The 21,598-nt window shown below is 40.2% G+C and overlaps 1 protein-coding gene across 2 annotated transcripts in view; it reads left to right on the plus strand.

Annotated features, from left to right (window-relative positions):
• The window catches only part of GALNTL6 (polypeptide N-acetylgalactosaminyltransferase like 6), a 491,382-nt gene that overhangs the window by 440,978 nt on the left and 28,806 nt on the right, over positions 1–21,598 (plus strand). For both annotated transcript variants that reach the window (XM_081999759.1, XM_081999760.1), the window contains 2 exons: positions 5,965–6,082; positions 16,269–16,376. In XM_081999759.1, the coding sequence (XP_081855885.1) occupies positions 5,965–6,082; positions 16,269–16,376 (226 nt within the window). The remainder of the gene's footprint in view (positions 1–5,964; positions 6,083–16,268; positions 16,377–21,598) is intronic.

Here is a 21,598-nt window from a genome sequence, read left to right on the forward strand (position 1 = left end):
CAGGAAAGATGTTACTTTAAGTTAAAGCATAATGGAATTCTGCTAAATCCGAATACAGCTCTCCTGTGGAAAAGGGAATGATTTTGTTGTCAACATTGACTAGACTTTGAATGGAACGGCTTAAAAAGCAAGATATTTATTACTGCACAGTTAGTCATTTTGTGATAGCCTATGGGTGAGGGCTCTTTTAGACTGAATATTTTAGAGATTGGGGGGAAAAAAACAGGAGAACATTTAGCACAGAAATAAAGACGGGTGAAATTTTAGTGCTATGCCTCTTAAAGGACAGGTATCTCACAAATGAATTATCACCTGTAAAATAGTTGACTGGAAGACAGTGAGTAGAAATGTATGAACCATGCATGCAGATATGCAGGTAGGTAAGACGGAGACAGTGTGCATCTATATTGAATCTACCAACATGTTACAGATTTTGCAAACAACTCATTAGAAAGATACAGTGAAGAAAAATTAACATAAGAATATCCCAACTGCTTAAGAGTGACAATAAAATTATACAACAGTTTAATAAGAGAATACAGATTACTGAAACCAACTGAAAGATATAAAAGGAGCCTGCACAGTGGGATAGCGCTCTACAAAGTAGAATTAGTGTGAGAGTAGCTTCCGTTTTCTTTGTGAAAATTGCTGGAATACTTTACCATAAATAATCAGGACTTCAGAGTTACATACATTAACAGAGGAAAAAATCAGCTTACAATTTACAGTGTAGTGTCGTGACAGCTTTGAATGTACAGTGAATGAACTGATGGGGTGGAGGCAGTTTTTATGTGGAACAAATCAACTTTAAGACAGACCTTTCCTTAGTTGATCTGCTGTGTATCTTACGATACCGTTTCTAGACTCTCTAAGGAGATAATGATGTGGACATCAGGAATGCAGTAGTTTGCAAAACCTGTGTCATCATTTGATACGGACAGGAGCACAAATTCGTCAAATAAGGGGAAAAGTTGTTCAGAAGTCTGGACATTTGTTCTTGGGGAAAAAAAGAGAGAGTAAATCCCATAGGTTAATGTCACAGATACAGGTTTTACTTTTGAAATTTTGATGATTTTATAAACAGGCAGATTACCCATGTTGTTAGAGTAGATATTAAAAAGATAAAAGGAAACAGTGCCTTGCAGAAATATTCAATGTGAAAAAGCCTGTACATTTAAAAATATTTTGCTAATATATTTGGTTAAAGGGTTACGTATACAAAAGATTCCTCTCTTTATTTTACTTCTTGAAAAATTCAGTGAGTGATGCGATAGTATGATCCACATTCATCCCGACTACCTTCAACATCTTTTTCTATGTACAGTATAGAGATTGTGCCTCAATTTATCTTTAGCTGAAGCAACTTATAAGTTCATATCTTTGTAATTTATTTTATTAATCTGTATCACTGCCTAGTCATTTGATCAACTCATCATCTTCATTTCAGTTTCTTTTATTTCTTTATTCACTTCATTTCATGTGAGTGGCCAAGTCTGTCTTTTACATTACACGTACTTAGATATTAATTTTTAATTTTATTAGAACCTTTTATTGTCTAGGATTAGTATCAGCTTCTGCTGTTTGCTTTAAGAAGCTTTGGTGCAGTATCAGGAATCACGGCAGAGAGCACCAGCAGCAGTAACCACTGAAACAAAGTATTTGAATTTATTTGCTCTTCTGAGGTGTCTTCGTGTGGTATCGCTAGGGTGCAGGGGCACGCTCCATGATTAACAAGGCATTGAAATTCATCATAAAAAGCGCACAACCCCAGCTCAAAGCCGTGCTCAGTAGGTCACCAGTCGTTTCTGGGACTGTCACTGTGCCAGCAGCAAGGCAGCCCCCTTCCTCCTCCTCTGTCACATCCATGACTCCACAAGGTCAACAGCACCCAGCGTTGACTCCTGATGCGGGCTGACGTCTACCCCAGTTTTCGTACTGCGTGCCAGCTCGTTGGCACTGAGGGTCAGTTGGTCTGACATATCCTGCAGGAGATGGATGCCTTTTTCTGGCTTTTATCCGTTTCAGCACTTCAGTACAGAGCCTTTAATCGGTCTGGATTATAGGAAGAGACGCGTAGTGCAATATGCCGTTCGCTGGTAACGATCATAATGACCAAATTTCAGCTGTTTCAGGCAGGTGATTCCTATCAGTCCTTTCCAAAGTGCCCCAGTATGCATCAGCATCTCAATTCAGCAACGATCACTGCACAGTGTAGTATTTTCTTTATGTTGAATAATAGATCACACAAACCTACGTTCACCTACTGACATTATATGACACTAAATAGATGTGTCATACGTTGGGCATCTTCCAGTCTCAACATCAGCGTGCCTACTGCTCACGTCATCTAGCACAGGTGCTTTCCTTATTTTAATTTCCAAAGTGTCTTTCTGCGTGCTGTCAAATCTCCTCTTTCCTTTTCACAAATTCTTTAGTTCCACTGTATGTATCAGTCTTGCAATGTAATAATTCCAACCCTGCTATGCAGTTCCTTTGTTTGCAATATGCCACACTGGATTCTAATGCAAGTAACTTCATGCTCCTTTTAAGTCCGTGTCATTCTTTCTCTTAGCTTGAAAATTCAGAGATGAGATCATCCCTTTTCTTCCTCTGCATGTAAATTACAAGACGTTACAAAATTCTTCGCTGGCTCCAGTTAAGCTACTGCTACGCTTCTTTTAGTGTACTTTTTAAATTTGTTTGTGAGCTACCTTTTCACATGAAGCATTTGCCTGCCTTTTTCTCAGTCTATCTTTATTTGCAAAAAAAAAATTTTTGTTGGGGGGGGGGGTTTGCAGTCTCACTAAATCAAACTCTTTCTCTGTCTCAGCACAGGAATCTGTGACCTCTTGGGCCATTTTTTGATCAGATGGCTTTTACTTGATATTGTTCTTGCAGGTATAGTCAGTGAGTCTGTGCAGTACTTCTCATGTGGAAGGTTCTTGTAACTATTTTTAAGTTTAGAAACCTTAGCCTTCCAGCTTTTCTGATGTTTTGGGAGTCTTTGTCCTTTTAAGCTTTTGACTATAAATATTTTACAGCTTCCCACTGCAGTTGCTCACATAATATTATGCCACAGTAGCTCAAGTCTGATTGTTAGCTGTCTGAGTAGGACATTTCATGAAAAATTACTTCTACAAACATAGCATTGTACTTGACATTTCTATACGGAAGCCATTAAACAAGAGATTAATTCTTCTCCTTTGGGCTCAGTGCAGTTCTTATCTGAGTGATCCTACTGACTAAAAAAGGACTTTTCATATCAGTCATGATTGTAGGACTGGACTCTTGTCTTCATATTTGGGAGACAATTTAAAGCCTGTTCAGCAGCAGCTGCTTGTGGCATGGAGTGGAATATGTATCCTGTGCCAAGTGGTCAGGTTCACACAGCTTATTGCAATCCCACTCCAATGAAAACCAAAAAGTCGTCCTGTTTGTCCTCTACGTTGCTTGTCCTGCAAAACAACAAACGTCAGAACATGTTGTGGAATAAGAGTGACTGGAACAAGATTACATGCAATTTCTCTTTTTTTTTCTTCTTTTTTTTTTTTTTAGTAATTACAAGAGTTGCACTGTTTGCTGCTGTTCCAGTCATTGTTTGGTAGTTTTGCTAATTGTAATGAATGTTCTGAACTTTCGTATCTAAATAACATGGGGTTTCTTTACTCAGTATTATCACTGAAAAATCTACAGATTAGTTATAAAGTATCATTTGTAAGTATCTGCCAAATATTTTGGAATTTGAAGTCTCTGATTTTTTCATCTTCTGATTCACCTGCAGGGATTACCTTTTTCATAGGCTATTCACTGTGTCAAAAGAAATGCTCAGGAAATATACTGTTCCTAAGAGAATTAGAGAAATCCTGCATTTCCCCAGTGTTTTCTGGGATTTCATTTCTTCTGCCAGTAACAATTTAGTTATAAGCATTCTCCATGCAAGTCCATCTTTATAAAAGGACATTGTGTTTTGATTATTTAGAACCTGAAGTCACAAAGGGCATGTCATAATTAGATTTACTTCGGTAGGAATTGAAAATGTATTGTAGTAGTCAGAATACCCGGAGGAAGGTTTCTAATAAAATCTCCATTGAATTTATGCATATGTGGCAAGAACAGTCAATATTTGAGGTATGAAATGTCAATAAAAGTAAAAAAAGTATTAGCATTCAGTGTATGTTACAGTGCAAGGCCTTGCCGGTTAGAATATTGCAGCTCTGTTTCACAAAGCTTCTATGTGCTTTTAAAAATATAGTCTCTAAAGGAAAATAGAATTAGTCTGTTAAAAACAGAGCTCCCTAGTCATGAAAATGGATAGTTTAGTGTAAGATATAATCTAAAATATAAATATATGTAAAAAACTAACTTACAGAAGTGAAAAGTAAAATATCAGTAACATTTTTCATTACCATGAGTGCAGATGAGAGGATCATTTTCTAACGTTCATGCGTGTGGGGATTCACTGGCATCCAAACGGTGGCAGAGGCCTCTGAGCTGTCTGCTCGCTATTTTATCTTCTCTTTTGGCTTGGATAAAAGATAGCAATATAAACAGTGTTAAGGCAGAGAAAATATGGCAGAATGTTGTTCCATTAACTTGATGTCCTCTTTAATAAACTTCTAACTTATGCATGGATTCCTGTGATACCTACCAGTCCTGAGTTCACTGCCAAATCCTAAATCAGTGGCAAAGGGTGAAGTGTTTAGAGTCGGTTCTTCAGGGATGGTACCATCTGCTTCCATAGCCCCAAACAAACCACCAGGGTTCCGTTCAGAACAAAAATGCCTCTAGATGGGATAATTTTCCCTCGGGGGCTGCAGTGTTACAAAGCACGTGGCATAGGCTCCAGTTTCGTGTCTATTCTCTGGTAAGGAAGCGCTGCCTGGAGGCCATCGAGGTCTCTCTTAAAGGATGTCTTTTTTCTTGCTGACCAGCCATCAACAGGAACGTGCTGCATCTAGCCTCTTGCTCGAAAACTCATAAGGTAATGTTGACTTATCAGTCAACTATACAGTGAAAAACTCAATGCACTGTTCGCCTACATTGATTGAATTGAACAGTTGGGTTGGGCTTTCTTCAGCCTGTTGTCACCTTCTTCTTCAGTCCAGATCCCTTTGTATCCCACTTCCACCACAATTTCAAGGAATCAGCGAGCAACATTTAAATCCTGAGAGGTCTCAATGTATTTACTGCATTAGAAACATGGTCTTTGTGGTAGTGGGAAAAAAAAAAAACCACGCTTATTTTCCAGTACAAAATTCCTGCTTATAAATTTAAAATGCACTTTTCATTAATATTCCCTAACACTAACTTTAAATATTTCATTTGTTTTCTACATTGTCTGTGGAAAAGGCTGAGTTAATTCAAGTAAATTCCACATATTTATTCATGGCATAAATGGAAACATGGGAAACATGACCAATGATTTGCCTAGGAGTTAAATTAACGCGATGAGACAAAGTTTAGAAGTTTTAAATGCTGCTGTGGAAAAGCAGATGTTTAACTCCCAACAGCTGCCCTGTAGCCACCTGCTGTCACCTTTCTGCCTTTCTCTAGCCAGTACTTATGAGACTGAAACGAATTGAACTTTCAAAACTGAACTACTTCACATGGAGTACTAAGACTACATTAAATACTTTGGCAGATTTCCAGACTCCCTTTCTTTTTCTATTATATGGGTTTATTTAGTAATGAATAGAATTTTTATTTTTTTTAAAAAAGGAGTTTGTTTGTGACTGTCTATCATGCTCTATAACTGTCTGCATGTCTATCACATTGTCTTTTTCTCATCTAGAGTCCATTTTGGGGTGAATAAAGGTAAATGTTGTTTGTTTACAGTACCCTTTGTCTACGCCTTACATAGCTTTGCAATTGTGGAAGCCAGACCACCTACATACACACAAACACACACACACATATGGTCCAAGCATCTTCATTATTGTTTGTATTGCTTTATTCATCCTTTAGGTCTCCTGTAATGGCTGGAGGTCTATTTGCTGTTAACCGGAAATGGTTTTGGGAGCTGGGAGGCTATGATCCAGGATTAGAAATATGGGGAGGAGAACAGTATGAAATCTCCTTTAAGGTAAGTCATCAAGTCACCTTGTACGATACTTCGTTACTTGTTTGGTGCTTGCACCATGTGATCACGGTGCTTTCATTCATACTGACTTTTCTCTTTTAACTAAAATTAATTTAGTACAATGCTACTTTTTTTCTTTAGGAATTCCAGCTAACTTCACAGAGAATTATGACATAAACATATGCTCCTGAGGCCATACAAAAATCACAGTGAGTGCAGTTCCCTCTGAAAATGTGGTAGCTTACCACCATCAAAGAATTAAGTTCTATCTGTTTCCAAGTCTTCTCCACTCTTCTCTCAGACTCTGCATTTACTTCATGCTCAAGTGTTGAGCTGAGCTCAATAAACCAAGAGAGAACTAATCCATAAAAAAAGAAAATTGCATAATTTTCTGCCCAGACCAACAAGTTTAATCATCTCTGGGGGTAGGCTCCACTGGAGTCAGCTCAGTGAAATGAGTGAGAATTGAAGTCTTGTTACTTTCCACATGTAAAATAAGTATTTGCATTAGTCTGATGAGGACTAACATGTCTAATTGTGAAAATTGAGTTTATTATGTTCCAGTATACACAAAGATATAAGAACTCTATATGCAAAGATTTTGAATGACTTGATAGAATTTCATGACACGGATGAATTGAGTCAAGCGTATTTGGATGAAGTTTGTAACTGAAATTAGAATTCACATTTAGCTTCAGGATCTTTCCAACCTACTTCCAAACTCTGACAGTGTAAAGCTCAGTAAATAAATTTAGTATGTCAACCATGACTAATATCATACGTCTTGCTGCATCTGAGTTTCAACAGTGATTAAAACAATAGAGCTGAAGCAATGCTGTTGAACGAAACATATAGCATGACCCTAAACTGGACTGCCAGGCTGTCTTTACAGGAGTTATCAAGAACAGCAAAATGGTTTGTATTAACTGTGCTACTCTCATATTTCTCTGAATCATTTTTATACCCCAACAAAATAAAACAGGAAGGCAAGGGAAACCCTATAGCTAGACAGTGTATTTAGAATGTATTGATTTACCTTCTGTCCATTTAGGTTGTTTCAAAGGCAAATGTATGTAGTCACTAGTAGCTGTCACAATGGTCTCTGACAGGTCACCCAAGACTTTATTATCCTGGTTGAAATATTCCTTTTATTCATCATCACAAAGAATATACTTGTCATGCTCTCCAGTCTTTGTATAGAAACTATGGTAACAGCACTGGAAATTGAGACACTAGATTGTCCCAGTGTGTTTTGCTCAAGTGATAGATTTTTTTTTTTTTCTTTTTTTGGAAGCAGCTGTGTCACACTGGGTCTCATTTCAGTCATTTCATAGAATCACAGAATAGTTTATGTTGGAAGGGACCTTTAAAGGACACGTAGTCCAACCCCCCTGCAGTGAGCAGGGACATCTTCAACTAGATCAGGTTGCTCAGAGCCCCATCCAACCTGACCTTGAATGTTTCCAGGGATGGGGCATCCACTACCTCTCTGGGCAACCTGTGCCAGTGTTTCACCACCCTCACTGTGAAAAATTTCTTCCTTAGACCTAGTCTATATCTACCCTCTTTAGTTTAAAACCATTAACCCTTGTCCTATTGCAACAGACCCTGCTAAAAAGTCTGTCCGCATCTTTCTTAGAAGCCCCCTTTAAGTACTGGAAGGCTGCAATAAGGTCTCCCTGGAGCCTTCTCTTCTCCAGGCTGAACAACCCCAACTCTCAGCCTGTCCTCACAGGAGAGGTGTTCCATTCCTCTGATCAGCTCCAGAGCTGGACGCGGGACTCCAGGTGGGGTCTCACCAGAGCGGAGCAGAGGGGCAGAATCACCTCCCTCGACCTGCTGGCCACGCTGCTTTGGTGCAGCCCAGGATACGGTTGGCCTTCTGGGCTGTGAGCGCACGTTGCCGGCTCATGTCCAACTTTTCACCCACCAGTACCCCCAAGTCCTTCTTGGCAGGGCTGCTCTCCCCCAGACTGTATTGATCCCAGGGGTTGCCCTGACCCAGGTGCAGGACCCTGCACTTGGCCTTGCTGAGCCTCATGAGTTCAACATCTCCTGATTCATCTCACTAGTATATACTGACCTTAGTGTCCCTGTCCTTCCTTATTAGTGTGGAAAGAAGAAAAAAATACTCTTTAGAAATGATTGCCAAATAGGAAGAATTCTATTTTATTCTATTCCAAACTTTGTATTGGAAGAATTTACAGATGTAAGTTTTGAAAAGGAGACTGCTGTTTTGTTTGGAATGACAAAAAATGGGAGAAAAATCTTGGAGGCGGGAGGGAGAAACGGATAGGATTGGTTTTTATTATATCAGAGTCACTAACATCAGCTTGGGAAAGGTTTCTGCTTCAACAGTTTCTACTACAGCTATAAATTCAGTCATCTTAAAACGTATTTAAGTGAGGACAAGTTAGCCAGACAGTTTAATTTACCAGCTTTATTCACAAAACTTGGGAAGATGGTGGACTTGCCGTCTCTCTGTTATTCACAAAGTGCATGAAAAAGCCAGATGACCAGCCTGGTTCAGCTTCCTTGGCTGCTTGAGTGGGTCTGAAACTATATCTTACCTTTCCTTAGAGTGTTCACATCTATGGCCTGTAGAAGTGTTGTAGGATGGGTGCCCTGTGTTGATGCCATGTTTCATGTTAGTGGTATTTTGCTTGGCAAATAACTATTTGGAGTAATCCTGCCTCAAGAACATCTCTAACCACCAGGCATTTATCTGTTCTCACTGATTTCTTCTTTGACTCCATAAGTATTTTGTAAAAACATGACTGGTTTTCATTAAAAAGTTGTAAAAAACAGCTGATTTGAAACATCACGTAATTGTGGGAAGTTCGTATTTAGAGGACTGTTTCAGGTTGATCTTTAACTCCAGTGACAGATGGTGTTCCTTTTATGTTCTTCATATATCATCTTGTTTTTAACTTCGAGATTCATTTGTACAAAAGCTGCTATATGACGGTGAATACGTAAATACTCTAGCTACTATAAACAGAGACCTTGCTGATGGCATAACCTTCCCAGTGTCAGCCTGGGGATTCTTGTGGCTAATTCCAACACAGTGACGTAACTATGAGGGGGTGCACGCCAGAGCGAGAGCTGTCATGTGGTCCCTGAAATGAGGTAGTGTCTGGTTCGTCTTGAACCAGAGCTGGCGTGAGCTGGCGTGAGGAGCGTTTGCCCATCATTGCTGGTCCTCTACTCAGTGATGGATTTTAAACTCCGTGGATGGACAGACTACTGTAACCCTTCTGCTTAACGTTTTCACAGTAGGTCCAGGCACTGTAGAATAGACACGCTGTGGCACGTGTCACTAATTAGCACCGCTAATGTTTTGATGCAAGGGTAAGCTTACAGGTATGTTAAGGAAGATTTTTGACAAACACGTGTGTCAAATACCATGTTTATATGTCCAAATTCACTGGTGGCAAACGTGGAATCGTGTTTAAGAAAAAATAATGTTTGATGTTCTCTGGCCTAATGTTATTTGGAGAAGAATTTCTTGTATGTTGGAATGAAACTTCACCCCACAGAAACATTTGCACGCCAGGGGGAAAACACCGCTTGACAATCAATATCCCATTAAGGAAAAACGTCTTCTCAATGAAAAGCCTCTGCATTACTGTACCAGAAACATCCACAGTCACCTCCACAACTTAAGTTACAAGAGAGTTTGCTACAAAGCAGGTGGGAAGCCATGAGTGCAGTGTGTGGGCTTAGACCCACAAAAAACGGGATCTTTCAGAAAAGTGGGATGCTAGACCTGTGCTACTCAAGACTCAATAAAATAGTTTTTCTGAAGTCCTCTGACTTAAGGAATTATAGCTGCTTCATCATGAACTTAAAATCAACTATTCTGGTCTGCTCACTATAATCTTCTGCTGTGCTTTGCAAACCCCAGACATGCAATGCACTGAAGTCTGGTGCTGGATCAAGGGCCATCACGCAAGCTCAAAGGAGTCACTAATGATAGCAAAGCCGTATTGCTTTATGAGTTCAAGATGCTGAAACAGAGTTCAAGGACAGATTAAAAATGAGATTAGCAGGGCAAGTGGCTGCCTGGGGAGTCAGGCAGCAGTTCCCGACAAGAAGAGGTTGAACCAGATTTAGGAGAGATCCTCAGGCTGGGAACTTGGAGGGAAAGTGTCCATTTTGATGTCTCTCTCTGGCTGTTTCCCTAGGTGTGCCCTGGGGTGACAGACACCAGGCTTCAGTGCAGAGCACGGTCCTAACCAAAAGTTTTTTTGCGGGGGGAGGTTGCATTATCTCATTGTACGGGGGCAGAAGGTGGGTGATGTGAGCAAAAATACTTGTTTGTGTCTGGGGGGGAAGGGTGTTCGATGGAAAAAGAAAGATACTACAGAGAGTGAGTCTGCAGTGAAGCTAAATTTACTGCAGTGTAATTCAATAGGTTTCTCCAAAATACAGTACCCTTTATAATGTTTCTGTGACATTTGGAATTGTGCCATAGCAGGAAAGGAAACTTCCTCAAATTTCAGGCATGACTATTCCAGGTGCTGAGTTGTCAGGAACACAGAGACACAGGTTAAAAAAAAAAAAAAAAAAAAAAGCTGCTGCTTAAAAATTTGCTTGACCTTCATTTCCTCAACTACAAAAAACAGGATAGTTGCCTCTTGTTCTTTTCTTGCTTGCTAACATTGCTGCAGAGGCTAGCAGCAAGCGTAGCACTGGCTGCCGTGCTGATTAGCTGCTGTTCCAAATCAGACCACGCTCATGCACATTCAATGGATGTGAGGCAGCCACAACCCGTGTCTCAAAATATGACCCCTTCGTTAAGTAGTTTCTTAGATTAATTTTTGCATAAGAAATAATGTGCATCATTTTAATTTTTTGACAGCGTAACCTCGGGATCAATTTTTTAATTAAAAAGATGTATGATATCTTGCTGACGATACTGCTCAGTGTGTGCTCGACTTGTGAAAGCTGGCAAAGCGCCGGGACTGAGCGTCTCAATAACCGGGGAAGCCACTATTTAGGAAATCCTAAATTTAAACTTGTTAGAAAGACACAGTTTATGTAATAATCTGCAAAATGCAGAGCAGTGAAAGATACTCATTTCCTGGGTTTGCTGAACATCCTTTACGCTGGATGCTCCGTAGGCATCGTAAATCATACCTTAACAAAAATGTTAATCGTGCTACCCTAGGTAGTCACCCATATCTAGAGTTGTTTTATCCTTATGCATGCCGACACCTCTTCCAGATTCTTTTCACCCCTGTTTTCCAACACACACCTCCAAGTTCATTAATGCCTTTCTTTATCATCAATTATTAATTCCCTCTACTGCTGGCAATCTTGGCAGGAGATAGGGAGTGGGGGAGCATTACCGCTTGTCAGTCTGGTTGACATCTATATGAAGAACTGACAAACATGGAACATTGCCACTCTTCTCAATATTTTAGAGGTGCTGGTGAGTATTGTTGAAATATCCATAGTCGTCAGTTCCCAGTTTCCATGGTACGGTTTTAATATCCCTGACAGGAAATCCCACTGCACCACAAGTAAATGGTTTTGCTGTTTGTGAACCCGCTGACTGCAGATTTGCAGTTCACAAACAGCAAAACCATTTACAGATTTGCAGTCAGTGATCCTATTTTTCATTTTTTCTTGCATTTTTCTTGCACATTCTCACTACATGGAAAGGTTTACAGGAAAGTATTATTCTTCCTCCTTTTCTACAACTCCTAAATCTGTTCTTTTGGCTTATATTTCAGGAAAGGTGACTGAAAAATCCCATTAAGTTTTTACGTTCTTATTTTCTACAACATTTTCAGCCCCATTGTGGTAATACATTTCTCCTGTTTGTAGTCCATCCCTCTTGCACAATGCTCAGAGCACCACGCTGACAGCTTTGCATGACATACTTTATATTCCTCTTCCACCAGTTTACTGTGTGTTTGGTTTTTCCATCCATTTCGGCGTCTCTCACTGTTGTCTGTCTTGTTACTGACTGTCAGCAGCAGTATATTTCTCCATTAGTTTTGAAGCCTGATCCAAAATCCATTCAGTCTCCCCTCAATCTTTTACATAATTTGCTGTGTGTTTATGTTCCTGTTCCACAGGAACACATCCTCCACTGCTCAAAAACCGTGAGTCTCTTACTGCAGTAATTATGATTACAGTGTAGCATATGAATTGGAGTCTCATTCTCGTGTGCACAGTATTTACATTTTCCAGATAGTCCCCGGGCTGGATCAAGCATAAACTAGATAAGACAGGGGAGGGGGAAAACGCAAGAGCGAGCAGAGTTCAATTTTACAGACAAAGAAGTGATGTGAAAAGAGGGCGATTCACCCAAAATCCCACAAGAGCTGTAGAACAGAGCCAAAAAATGCATCTGTGACATCTAAGCTCCAGTCAGGAACAAACCCACATAACCACAGCTTAATCACTTTTAAAGCTTGCATTAATGCTTGCTGTTTGCTTTCACCCTCCCTATAAAATGTTTTGCAACATTCTGTTGGAAGGAGCTATATAGAGATAAATTGTGACATAGTATATACTCGACACATACACTGCTCTTCTTTTGATCTTTCCAAGCTGAAATTGCATTGTTTTGGCTTTGTCTTTGGTTTTTATATCTCAGCTGCAGACCAGTTTCATTGCTTTTGTAAGGAGGAGACATTAGCAATCCTGAGAGTTTCATTGCTTGCTCCTTAGATAAACAGAGAGGCATCGGTGTTGTGATACCATTTCACCGTCTGTCCCACACCGCCTGAATTCGTTTCATGGTACACTGGAGGTTCGTAATATTTAACACAGAAGTCCTTCTCCAATTTCTTGCATTTAGCGCAGGTGACATAAAAATGCACGTTTTAAAGGCAAAGTTGCAGAATTGATCTTCCCAGGAAAATATAAAAAATGCTTTTAAAATCATTCTGAAGCTAAAAGATAAACAGGAACAGCTGCTAAATGTCCTTCACGGCAGCCCAAGATTCATTTCAATTACCCTGCACAGCACACCTCAGGTGCAGCACCGCATTTTCAAGTTTTTAATCTATCAAATATAAGCCTAACGCAAAATGTTATTTCCTCCCACTTGTTATTGCCTCAACGTATCTTGACAGGGTTTTTTTAATTCCTTTTCTTATTTGTTTTACCGATATCCTACTGCTATAGAGGAAATGCAATATATGTCTACTTCAGCTCTTGTTGTCTGAGTTAAAGTAATACTGGCCTATATATTTTTTTTTTCTGCTTTCTTGTCTTCTAAATTTGTTCTGCGGCTAACCTTCGTCTGAGTCAAACTGCTGTGCTGTCCACTCTTCAAAAGATAAGAAACCTTGATTAATCAGTGTAATAGCTTGTCTAGCCTTAGAAGTAACACCTTAATTTAAAAAATAAGAACAAATAGTAAATATTGACTATGCATTTTCATGGGTGCACTGGGTTGTTTGAAGACAGCCAGAGAGAGGAGGTTCCCGCTAAAAAAGGTACAAGTGATGTAACATACAAATGAAGTATTGGTAGAAACGTAACTTTTTTTTTTAACAATGGCATTACCCAACTTACCCTAACACTATCGTTTTTAGGATTTTTTAATATGATTATGAACATGTTTTCCAGTGAACTAGGTGACGTGGGATTAAACAGGTGAGGATTTCAAGGTTTTCTTTAAGAAGCAAATTTTACAAAATGTTTTTGAAAAGAAAATAACGATCATGACTACATGGCATGGAGCAGAAGCATTCATCTGGGTTTCCATTTCCAACCCACCAGTAAATTTCCTCCCTAAGAAGGACTGTGCTCACTAGGAGACCAGACGGGATAGCCTCACAACAGAAATAGGTACTGAAATACTCTCGATTCGGTCAACATGCGTGCTTCCGTTCGGCAGAGAGATGCCCAGGACAGCTGCCTCTGTTCCCTGCAAAATTTGTCTCCTCACATACCCAGAGCTCCTGTGCCGTAGTTTAGAGTTAACTGTGTTGGGAGGAGGTAAGTAGCAGCGCCCAGGTGTCCGTGGAATTTCGGACAAAGCCAAGCATGTCACCTTACCCCACCTTCGATGGTTTCAAACCTTCCTTAACCATTTACACGAGTGTACATAGGTTTATCCTGTATTGTGGTGTAGATCCTCAAACATTTCATTACGAGGCATCAGCTGAGGGACTGTAAGGGCCAATTCCCAAATGGCCCATAAGAAGCAGCAACTCAAGCCTTCGCTCTAAACCCCATTTCCTCCGTTCAAAGTACGAATAGCACAATCAGCCTCAGGCGCTGAATTCCAGCGTGCTACCTTCAGCCAGGGCTTTAAGTCACACTCAAGCACCAAGTTATCCCATACTGCAGCGTTTAGCATCTGCATGTTCAGGCTGCTAAAATTTAGTCCCAAGCTCACAGCCACACTGCCAGGTCCAAGCAGATATACCCACGCAAACAGGCAAGCACAGCAAGAGAGGCCAAACTCTTGCCCATTTTCGCTATTGTTTTAAATGAATGGAATTAATCATTTTGTTTTCCTGTGATTTCAAAAAGCCAGTAGCTACAGCCAGCTTGGTGGGGAGGACAAAAGAGACAGAATGAAAAATGTATGGTAAAAAAGTGCAGAAATGCATATTGTTTTCTGCAGGCTTCATGCACAATGTCAAATATTTGTGATCACGCCATATTTTCCGATACCTTTTTTTAAGGGTCTGGTTACTGTTGTTTTAATTCGGAGACTATCAATTTCTGGATTAATTCCTTTCTGTACAGAAATTGTTAGTGGAACTTTCAGTTGTCTGTTCTGCTCTGCTCTGGCCTCAGTCGCAAACTTATTTCATGCCCTTTTACTCCAGAGTGCGTCAAATACAGATAAAATTCCTTCATATATGTAATGCATTGACCTAAATGCTCATCCAGATTCACGAAGATGTTTCATGAAGCATCTTTATGCATGTCCACATAAAAAGACATAGGAAGGACAAGCCTTCTCTCTTTCTGAGCTTTGGTGTGGTTTTCTTTTAAATTGAGTGGGAGGGGGTTGGGTTTTGGGGTTTTTTTTCAGTCAAAAGGCTGAAAGCTGAGGCCACAAGTGTCCCTCACCTGGAATAATAGCCATTCTGTTCGAATATTTGTGAGCAACAAAAAATTGTTTTGCCGGGATCAGAAAATATTTTTTATAATATCAATATTTTCATACTAAATTAATTTTAATCTCTTGATGTGTGGTTGGTTTTAGGATACTTAAACAGTTCTGCTTGGGAATTTTGGAGGGTGGTTTTTTTCCTGTTCTCCATTTCTGTGATTTGCAACACCAAATAACTTTCTGATTTCAAAAAAAGCAATGAATATTGTCAGTATGCTATGTAAGTCATCTAATAGCCATGTTGGAGTTTGGTGGCTAGCATTTATATGCCAGAGCATAGATAATCACGCTCACAGGTCTTTCTGGCATAATGGCCGTAGTTCCTCTGACATGGCACACAACCTTGCTCTCATGTACACTTGGTAAAACCAAGTCATGCTAAGTGAAGAATTGTGAGGAATTCCTTAGTTGCTGCCCATCAGGATACAGCTTGATTTTTAGAGCTGGGAAGTACTTGCAGCTTCCATCAACGTTGACTGAGTTTTAGTCGCTCAGACCTGAAGCATCAAACCTGTGTACTCCAGATGGTTCCATCTGTTTCAGTATTAAGGTATTAATGATGAAATTTAGCAGCAGAATCTTCCTTCTCTGCCTGTATAAATTTGATCAGAAGGAAACTGATTTTTCTTCCCTTTTCTTTACAAAATCAAGAGCATCCTAGTATTTGAGCTCTGTATTTGCTATTCAGAGCAAAATATAAGCCGGGTGTTTTGGAAAAAAAAATTTACTTCTGATTGATGGCTTGCTTTAGTCACATAGCCTTCGTTTGACACTTTGGTCCTGTGTGTTTTGACAAACAGACAGAATAATATCTTGGTTGTGTTGCAGGAGGACCATTGGTAGGTATCCTAAATACGTTTTATGATTTTACTTTGAACATACTCTGCTTTTGCATGGTGCGGTTCCGGGTCGGGGAGTCTGCCATGTACCTAATCCCAGCTACCAGCACGCAGAGAAGGCCACCACTGTGGCTGTGGCAGCGGTCAGCACAGAACAATGTGTTGTTTTCACATACCCGTTACATAAAATGCCTTGTTTGCCCCGTTTGTCTCCAGGAATCCTTCTCTCATTTGCTTTCTGTCTCCTTTCCAGGTGTGGATGTGCGGAGGTGGCATGTTTGATGTTCCATGCTCTCGAGTTGGGCATATCTACAGGAAGTATGTCCCATACAAAGTCCCTTCTGGAACCAGCCTGGCACGGGTGAGTAATTGGGTCTTGCTAGTTTTCATTCTCGTTCATCATCAGTCTCTTCGTTCCCTGTGAACTAGTTTCCAGTAAATCATTAAAATGGAGAACGAGTGTTGCCTTATTTTTCTGAAATGAGATGTGCAATTGCTGCAGTTACGCTGCCTTCCAGAGATAAGATTGCCAAGAATAAAGTGGAAGCTTAAAAATACAGGTTGGACGTCTCGGCACAGAAGCACGTTTCATGCTGATTCAAAAGAGCCTAGGAATAAGGCTTACAGTTCTCAAATTGCAGAGTGTTGTCAGTCATAGTTTTTACAAGCAGGACCAATTTGAATGCACATTTTCTTATCAGTCAGCAGAACAGGCAGAATCTTGCGAAAGGAATGTTTTCTGAGGCAAAAGAACACAGTAACAATGATTTGAGTGACTGCCTAATTATTGTGTAAAACCTGGTTGTGGAATACAGCCAGCTTGGAGCCGTGTGAGTGAGAAATTACAAGAAATCTAGGCAGTTCTCAAAGACTACTGAATACATCCGTATCCGCAAGGGGCTTTTTCCTCAAGAGAAAATGTTCTGTAACTTTCTGGAGATGTTCACAGGATGTCAAAAGATGGGAGACAAAGGGCACAGATGTAGCTTCCAGGCAGATACTAGTATTTATTCATGCTTGGGTTTAATCTTTTCTGGTTTAGAGGATTTTTTTAATAAAATGGCATTCATGTTAAAATCTGCATATTGCCGTAGGGTAATATTTTATGAATCATATTTTTTCTTAATAATGAAAATGTGGTGTGAATAAAAGGGTAAATTTCTTGCTTTAAGGGGGAGATATTCTTGGTTTCAGCACCACGGGACAAGGCTTGCCGTAGTAATTGCAGCAGAGGAAGGAGGCTGCCTGTGCTGCCTGCCTGACAGCTGGCTAGACAGAAAGATTTGCCTTAAAAGAGCATCTGTGCAGACAGTGAGACACACGATACAGTAATGGGATTAGTGGTGGTGACAAAAACTGTATTGACTAAACTGTGAGATGAAAATCTTCCCCTAACGTAGCTCTATGTAGTATCAGGGTTTCCCCATCCAGATTTTTGCACTGGCCAAAATAAACTGCTTCGTTTATGGTATCCCCTGCAAAAATCACACGCCATTTGAAATAAGAAATCCAAACCTCTTTGTTTTCTCCGTTACAGCACAAAGTATCTCGTTAGAGAATATGCTGTCTCGTGCATTACCTATAGGAGCAAAATGCAATAATTTCTATGTGGACTGTTAGCATCTTGTACAGTTCAACACTTAACTAGCTTTCATGGAGGCACTGTGAGTACCTAGAGCCATCAGGCAGCCACAGCCTGCAGCCTCCCTATACTATTTATTCTAGCTTGATTTCCATAAATCATTTGTGAAATACTAAAAAAAAGAAAAAAAAAAAATCCCAGTTATAAAAATGAAATTTCTGCCCATGCACAGACTGACTGCCCTGTATCTTGTGGGAAAAGATCTCGTGTGCTGACAGGGTGAGTCTTATCCTTCCCATTCAAATGGGATAGTTTCTTCTATGTTGGGGGGTTCCAAAACATGATGCTTAAGTAAATTTCTGGCATATATTTATCACTGAAAGAAAATTTTGAATTCTCAGGTTCCCGCCTTCTTTCCAGTACAATATTGCTGTCTCAGTAGCTAGCCAAGGAAGAGAGTTTGGTCCCTGACCCATCAAATTGTGTGTATTTTTAAGCCTAAAAATATTCTCTTTCTCTCATCCAAGCCAGAAAAGGAAAAGCAAGGACATGCTCACCTTCAGTGTGTCAATCCCTTTGATACAGACCACTTCTGGATCTGAATAAGCTGCCCAAAATAGAGCTGTTAGCCAAAATAATACTAGGGAAGTATGCATGGAAGTGGTCTGGATATGTCAGCTCTCTGTGCATTATCCATCAAATGTTATATTACATCCTCCAAAGATTATAGTCTACCCCTTGTGACTGTTTTATCTAAAACTTCGCTCTAGTTCAAGGGTACAACTTGAACTAGAACACTCAATAATATCTGGAAGTATTATCCCTGCTGCCAAAAGCAATACTTTTTACTACTAAGTGGTTTCCACAAAGGTTTTTACTAAGTCCTTTTCTATCTTTTGCTGTGTAAGGGAGGATGCTGGAGCTGCAGCTCACAAAGGGATGAGCCCTAGGAAGCCCAACTGTGATTGTATAAATGATTGCAAGAGCCTCTTCATTAATCGAGGGAGAATATCCTCTTGTGCAGATACTGCATTAAAGAATGACAGATTTTCCCATCCTACCCCACAGCAGCAGCACAAGGGGCATGGAGGCTGGAGTTAGGAAGCGGACAGAACTTCTAGACAAACTCAGGCATAGCCCAAATCATGCCGTGTGATTCCTTTCAAGCTGTTTCAGTTTGTTTGCCCTTAAATAATGCTTAATGTGAGCATTTTACCTTCTCTTGGGACTTCACCTGTCTATCTCTTTTAGCAGCAAGTTTCAACACACAGTTTCAGCTAGCTACGTAATGCCTGACCACCTTTTTAAAGAGCTGTGACCTGGCGTGAGGTTCACATATGCTTTATTAAATGAGAGACTTGTCAAAAACTCTGTTCCTCCTCCCCATCTCTAAGTAACCGTTAGTGTACCACACACAATAGTATGTATCGCGACATCAATTTTCTGTGTCCTTCTTATCATGTTTCTTACCTTCTTATCTGTCACTCAAGAACTGCAAGGCCTATGCGTATTTTTTGCTGACACATACCCCATGAATTGAAAAGCATCCACACACGAAATGCTCTGTCAGTAAAACTGTTTGATGGTACAGAACAAAAGTAAAGCAAGCTGTAAACATGCGTAGTAAATTTATAAAACAGACTGTGACAACCAAATGCAGATAAAAAAGCTGAATATTTTTGTCTGCAGATGTCTTAAGATGTTGCTGCTTGCCAAATGCAGTCAGTGTCCAATTTACAGGTAATTGCACATAAAGCAAGATTAATGGGCATGCAGATGTCAACACAGATTCCACATTATAATGTGGAAGTACCACTTAATTATTCATTCATTCCAAACCTGGCAACCTCTGCACAAAACTGCAGTGACTGATAACCAGTTTTGCCTGTTAGTTTAAGGCAAACATACAGAGAGCGCGAATCCCCGGATCTTAAATTATGCAAGATGTTGCCCTATTAAAAACTTCTGAATTGTTTTACTGGATTATTTTAGTTGCTTTGTGTTATTCTTGACTGTTGCTTCATTTTTAACAATTCTAGCTAAGCCATTTTCTTTCAGCCAGTTACCTATGAAGTTAGACTTTAAAATATTATGAGCAGCTTCTCGTAGGTGTATCCCAGTTTATTATTTATTTTAGTTTCCTATTTGGGGGGGGGATTTTTTTTCTATTCATGATTCTATAAAAGCCATAATAAATTTATCAATAGGAGCTGACTGTTCCATAGGCTATGCAGAGATGAACTCAGAGTTTCAAAACATATCTACAGAAATTTTTTTCGTTTGCAGGTATTTTACACAGCCTTTTAGCATTAACTACAGAACATTAGAGCATTAGGCCTTTCTGCAGGGAAGGGCAATCCCACTGAAGTTCTCGTTTGGATGCTAACCCAGCAGCGTGGTGAATCCTAACCTTAAGTTGAATTCCTCCCTGCACGCCAGGACGCGGGATCCCAGAGCACGGTGATCCTCTGGCCCAGCAGGCACAAGCACGATGACATTTGCCTCGTTACACAGAGTCGCTGAATTGGAACTTGCATAAGTTTGGGTTCGGGAACTCAGCTGATAAAGGTGGGTTCAGATTCCCACCTGAACCGTTCGCTCACCCTTTTCGTGTGGCTTTGAAAGGAATCTTTAAAAAAAATTACTCTAGCGATACCATCTGGTGCTGTGACCACGTTTGCATTTTTGACAGACCTTCCTTTAATATTATCACTTCTTTTTTTTTTCCCCAGCTGCAAATAACATTTGGCGTTTCCCTAAAGCAGCCCACGAACAGTTTCTTTTCAGTTTCCAAGCAAGTTAAAGAAACAAGGAGAATCGGTTAGGTAATGGCTCTGGTTCCTCAAGACCGGGGTGCAAACTGATAGACGTGGCATGGTGCTCAGGGAGCACTGCTGGCGCTTTTGCCGTCGCCTCTGGAGCAGAGAAGACTGTAGCACAAAGTCAGTTACGATTCAGCAGTCACAGTAAACAGCTTAAACATCAGCTTAGAATAAGCAAATTATTTAGAAACCTTCAGTTACCTTCTTGCAACAGCATAGTTATAATATATGATAATGATGATTATACAACACAAGTTTTAAGTTTCCGTTCTAATACTTTTTCATTTAACAGATTTATAAATTCATCATTAAAATTAATTAAACCAGGATGTCAAACAGAGCACTTACCAAAGAAAAACTTCAAATTAATGTCTTCTAATCCTTGAATACAAAAAAGTCAAAGTAATTTTTTATGCTGTTTTTTTATATCTTCTCCGATCTGAAGAGAGGTTTTGCTTTTAAGATAATAAATGCAACAGGACAGGCAGCTTAGCTACCCAAAATACAAAGAAGGTGGAGAACTAGATGTTTCTAGACAACAGCGTCAAAAGAGGTGGCAACTACTTTCCAGGGTTTGTTCAATAGGCTGGCACTGGAACCCAAGTTACGTGGCTGAAGAAAAGTATTTGGAATCAAACCCCTGAGCTCTTCCCCAGGCTTAGCTGCGGAGGTGAGCTGTGTGTCTATACGTACCCACAGAGTATGTGTCTGTCAAGTGAGCGTGGCAATAATCAACAAATGGGTGGAGGGGTTGTTACACGGTCCCTCTGCTTCCCGCAGCGACCCGCGGCCGCAGAGCTGGGGGCAGGCAGCACCCTCGCCGGGACCGTGCCCGTCCCTGCCCCGCTGGCCGGCCTCAAGTGAGCCACTGAGCCTTTGGTCAGTGGGATGGTTCTCTGGCTTTTTTTCACTTTTTTCCCAACGTGTAGATTTTAAAATTTTTTGGCGGTGGAGATGCAAACCTTTATAGAGAGAATGAAATCCTGGCTGTTTTCAGGCGACGTCTGCAGAATTCCAGTTTTAGGTATTTGCGGGCTAGAGGCTGAGAATAAATAGTCTCTTGCTTCTCTGGCAGCTGTGCTAACTCTCACAAGAGTTATTTATATACACCAGCAGCTTTGTCACCTAGTTATCATACTGTCTTCCCTGGAGAGGCGTTTCTCTTATGCCTGCAGACAT

Source organism: Phaethon aethereus (assembly GCF_964289735.1).
Source record: "Phaethon aethereus genome assembly, chromosome: 4".
Taxonomy (NCBI): domain Eukaryota; kingdom Metazoa; phylum Chordata; class Aves; order Phaethontiformes; family Phaethontidae; genus Phaethon; species Phaethon aethereus.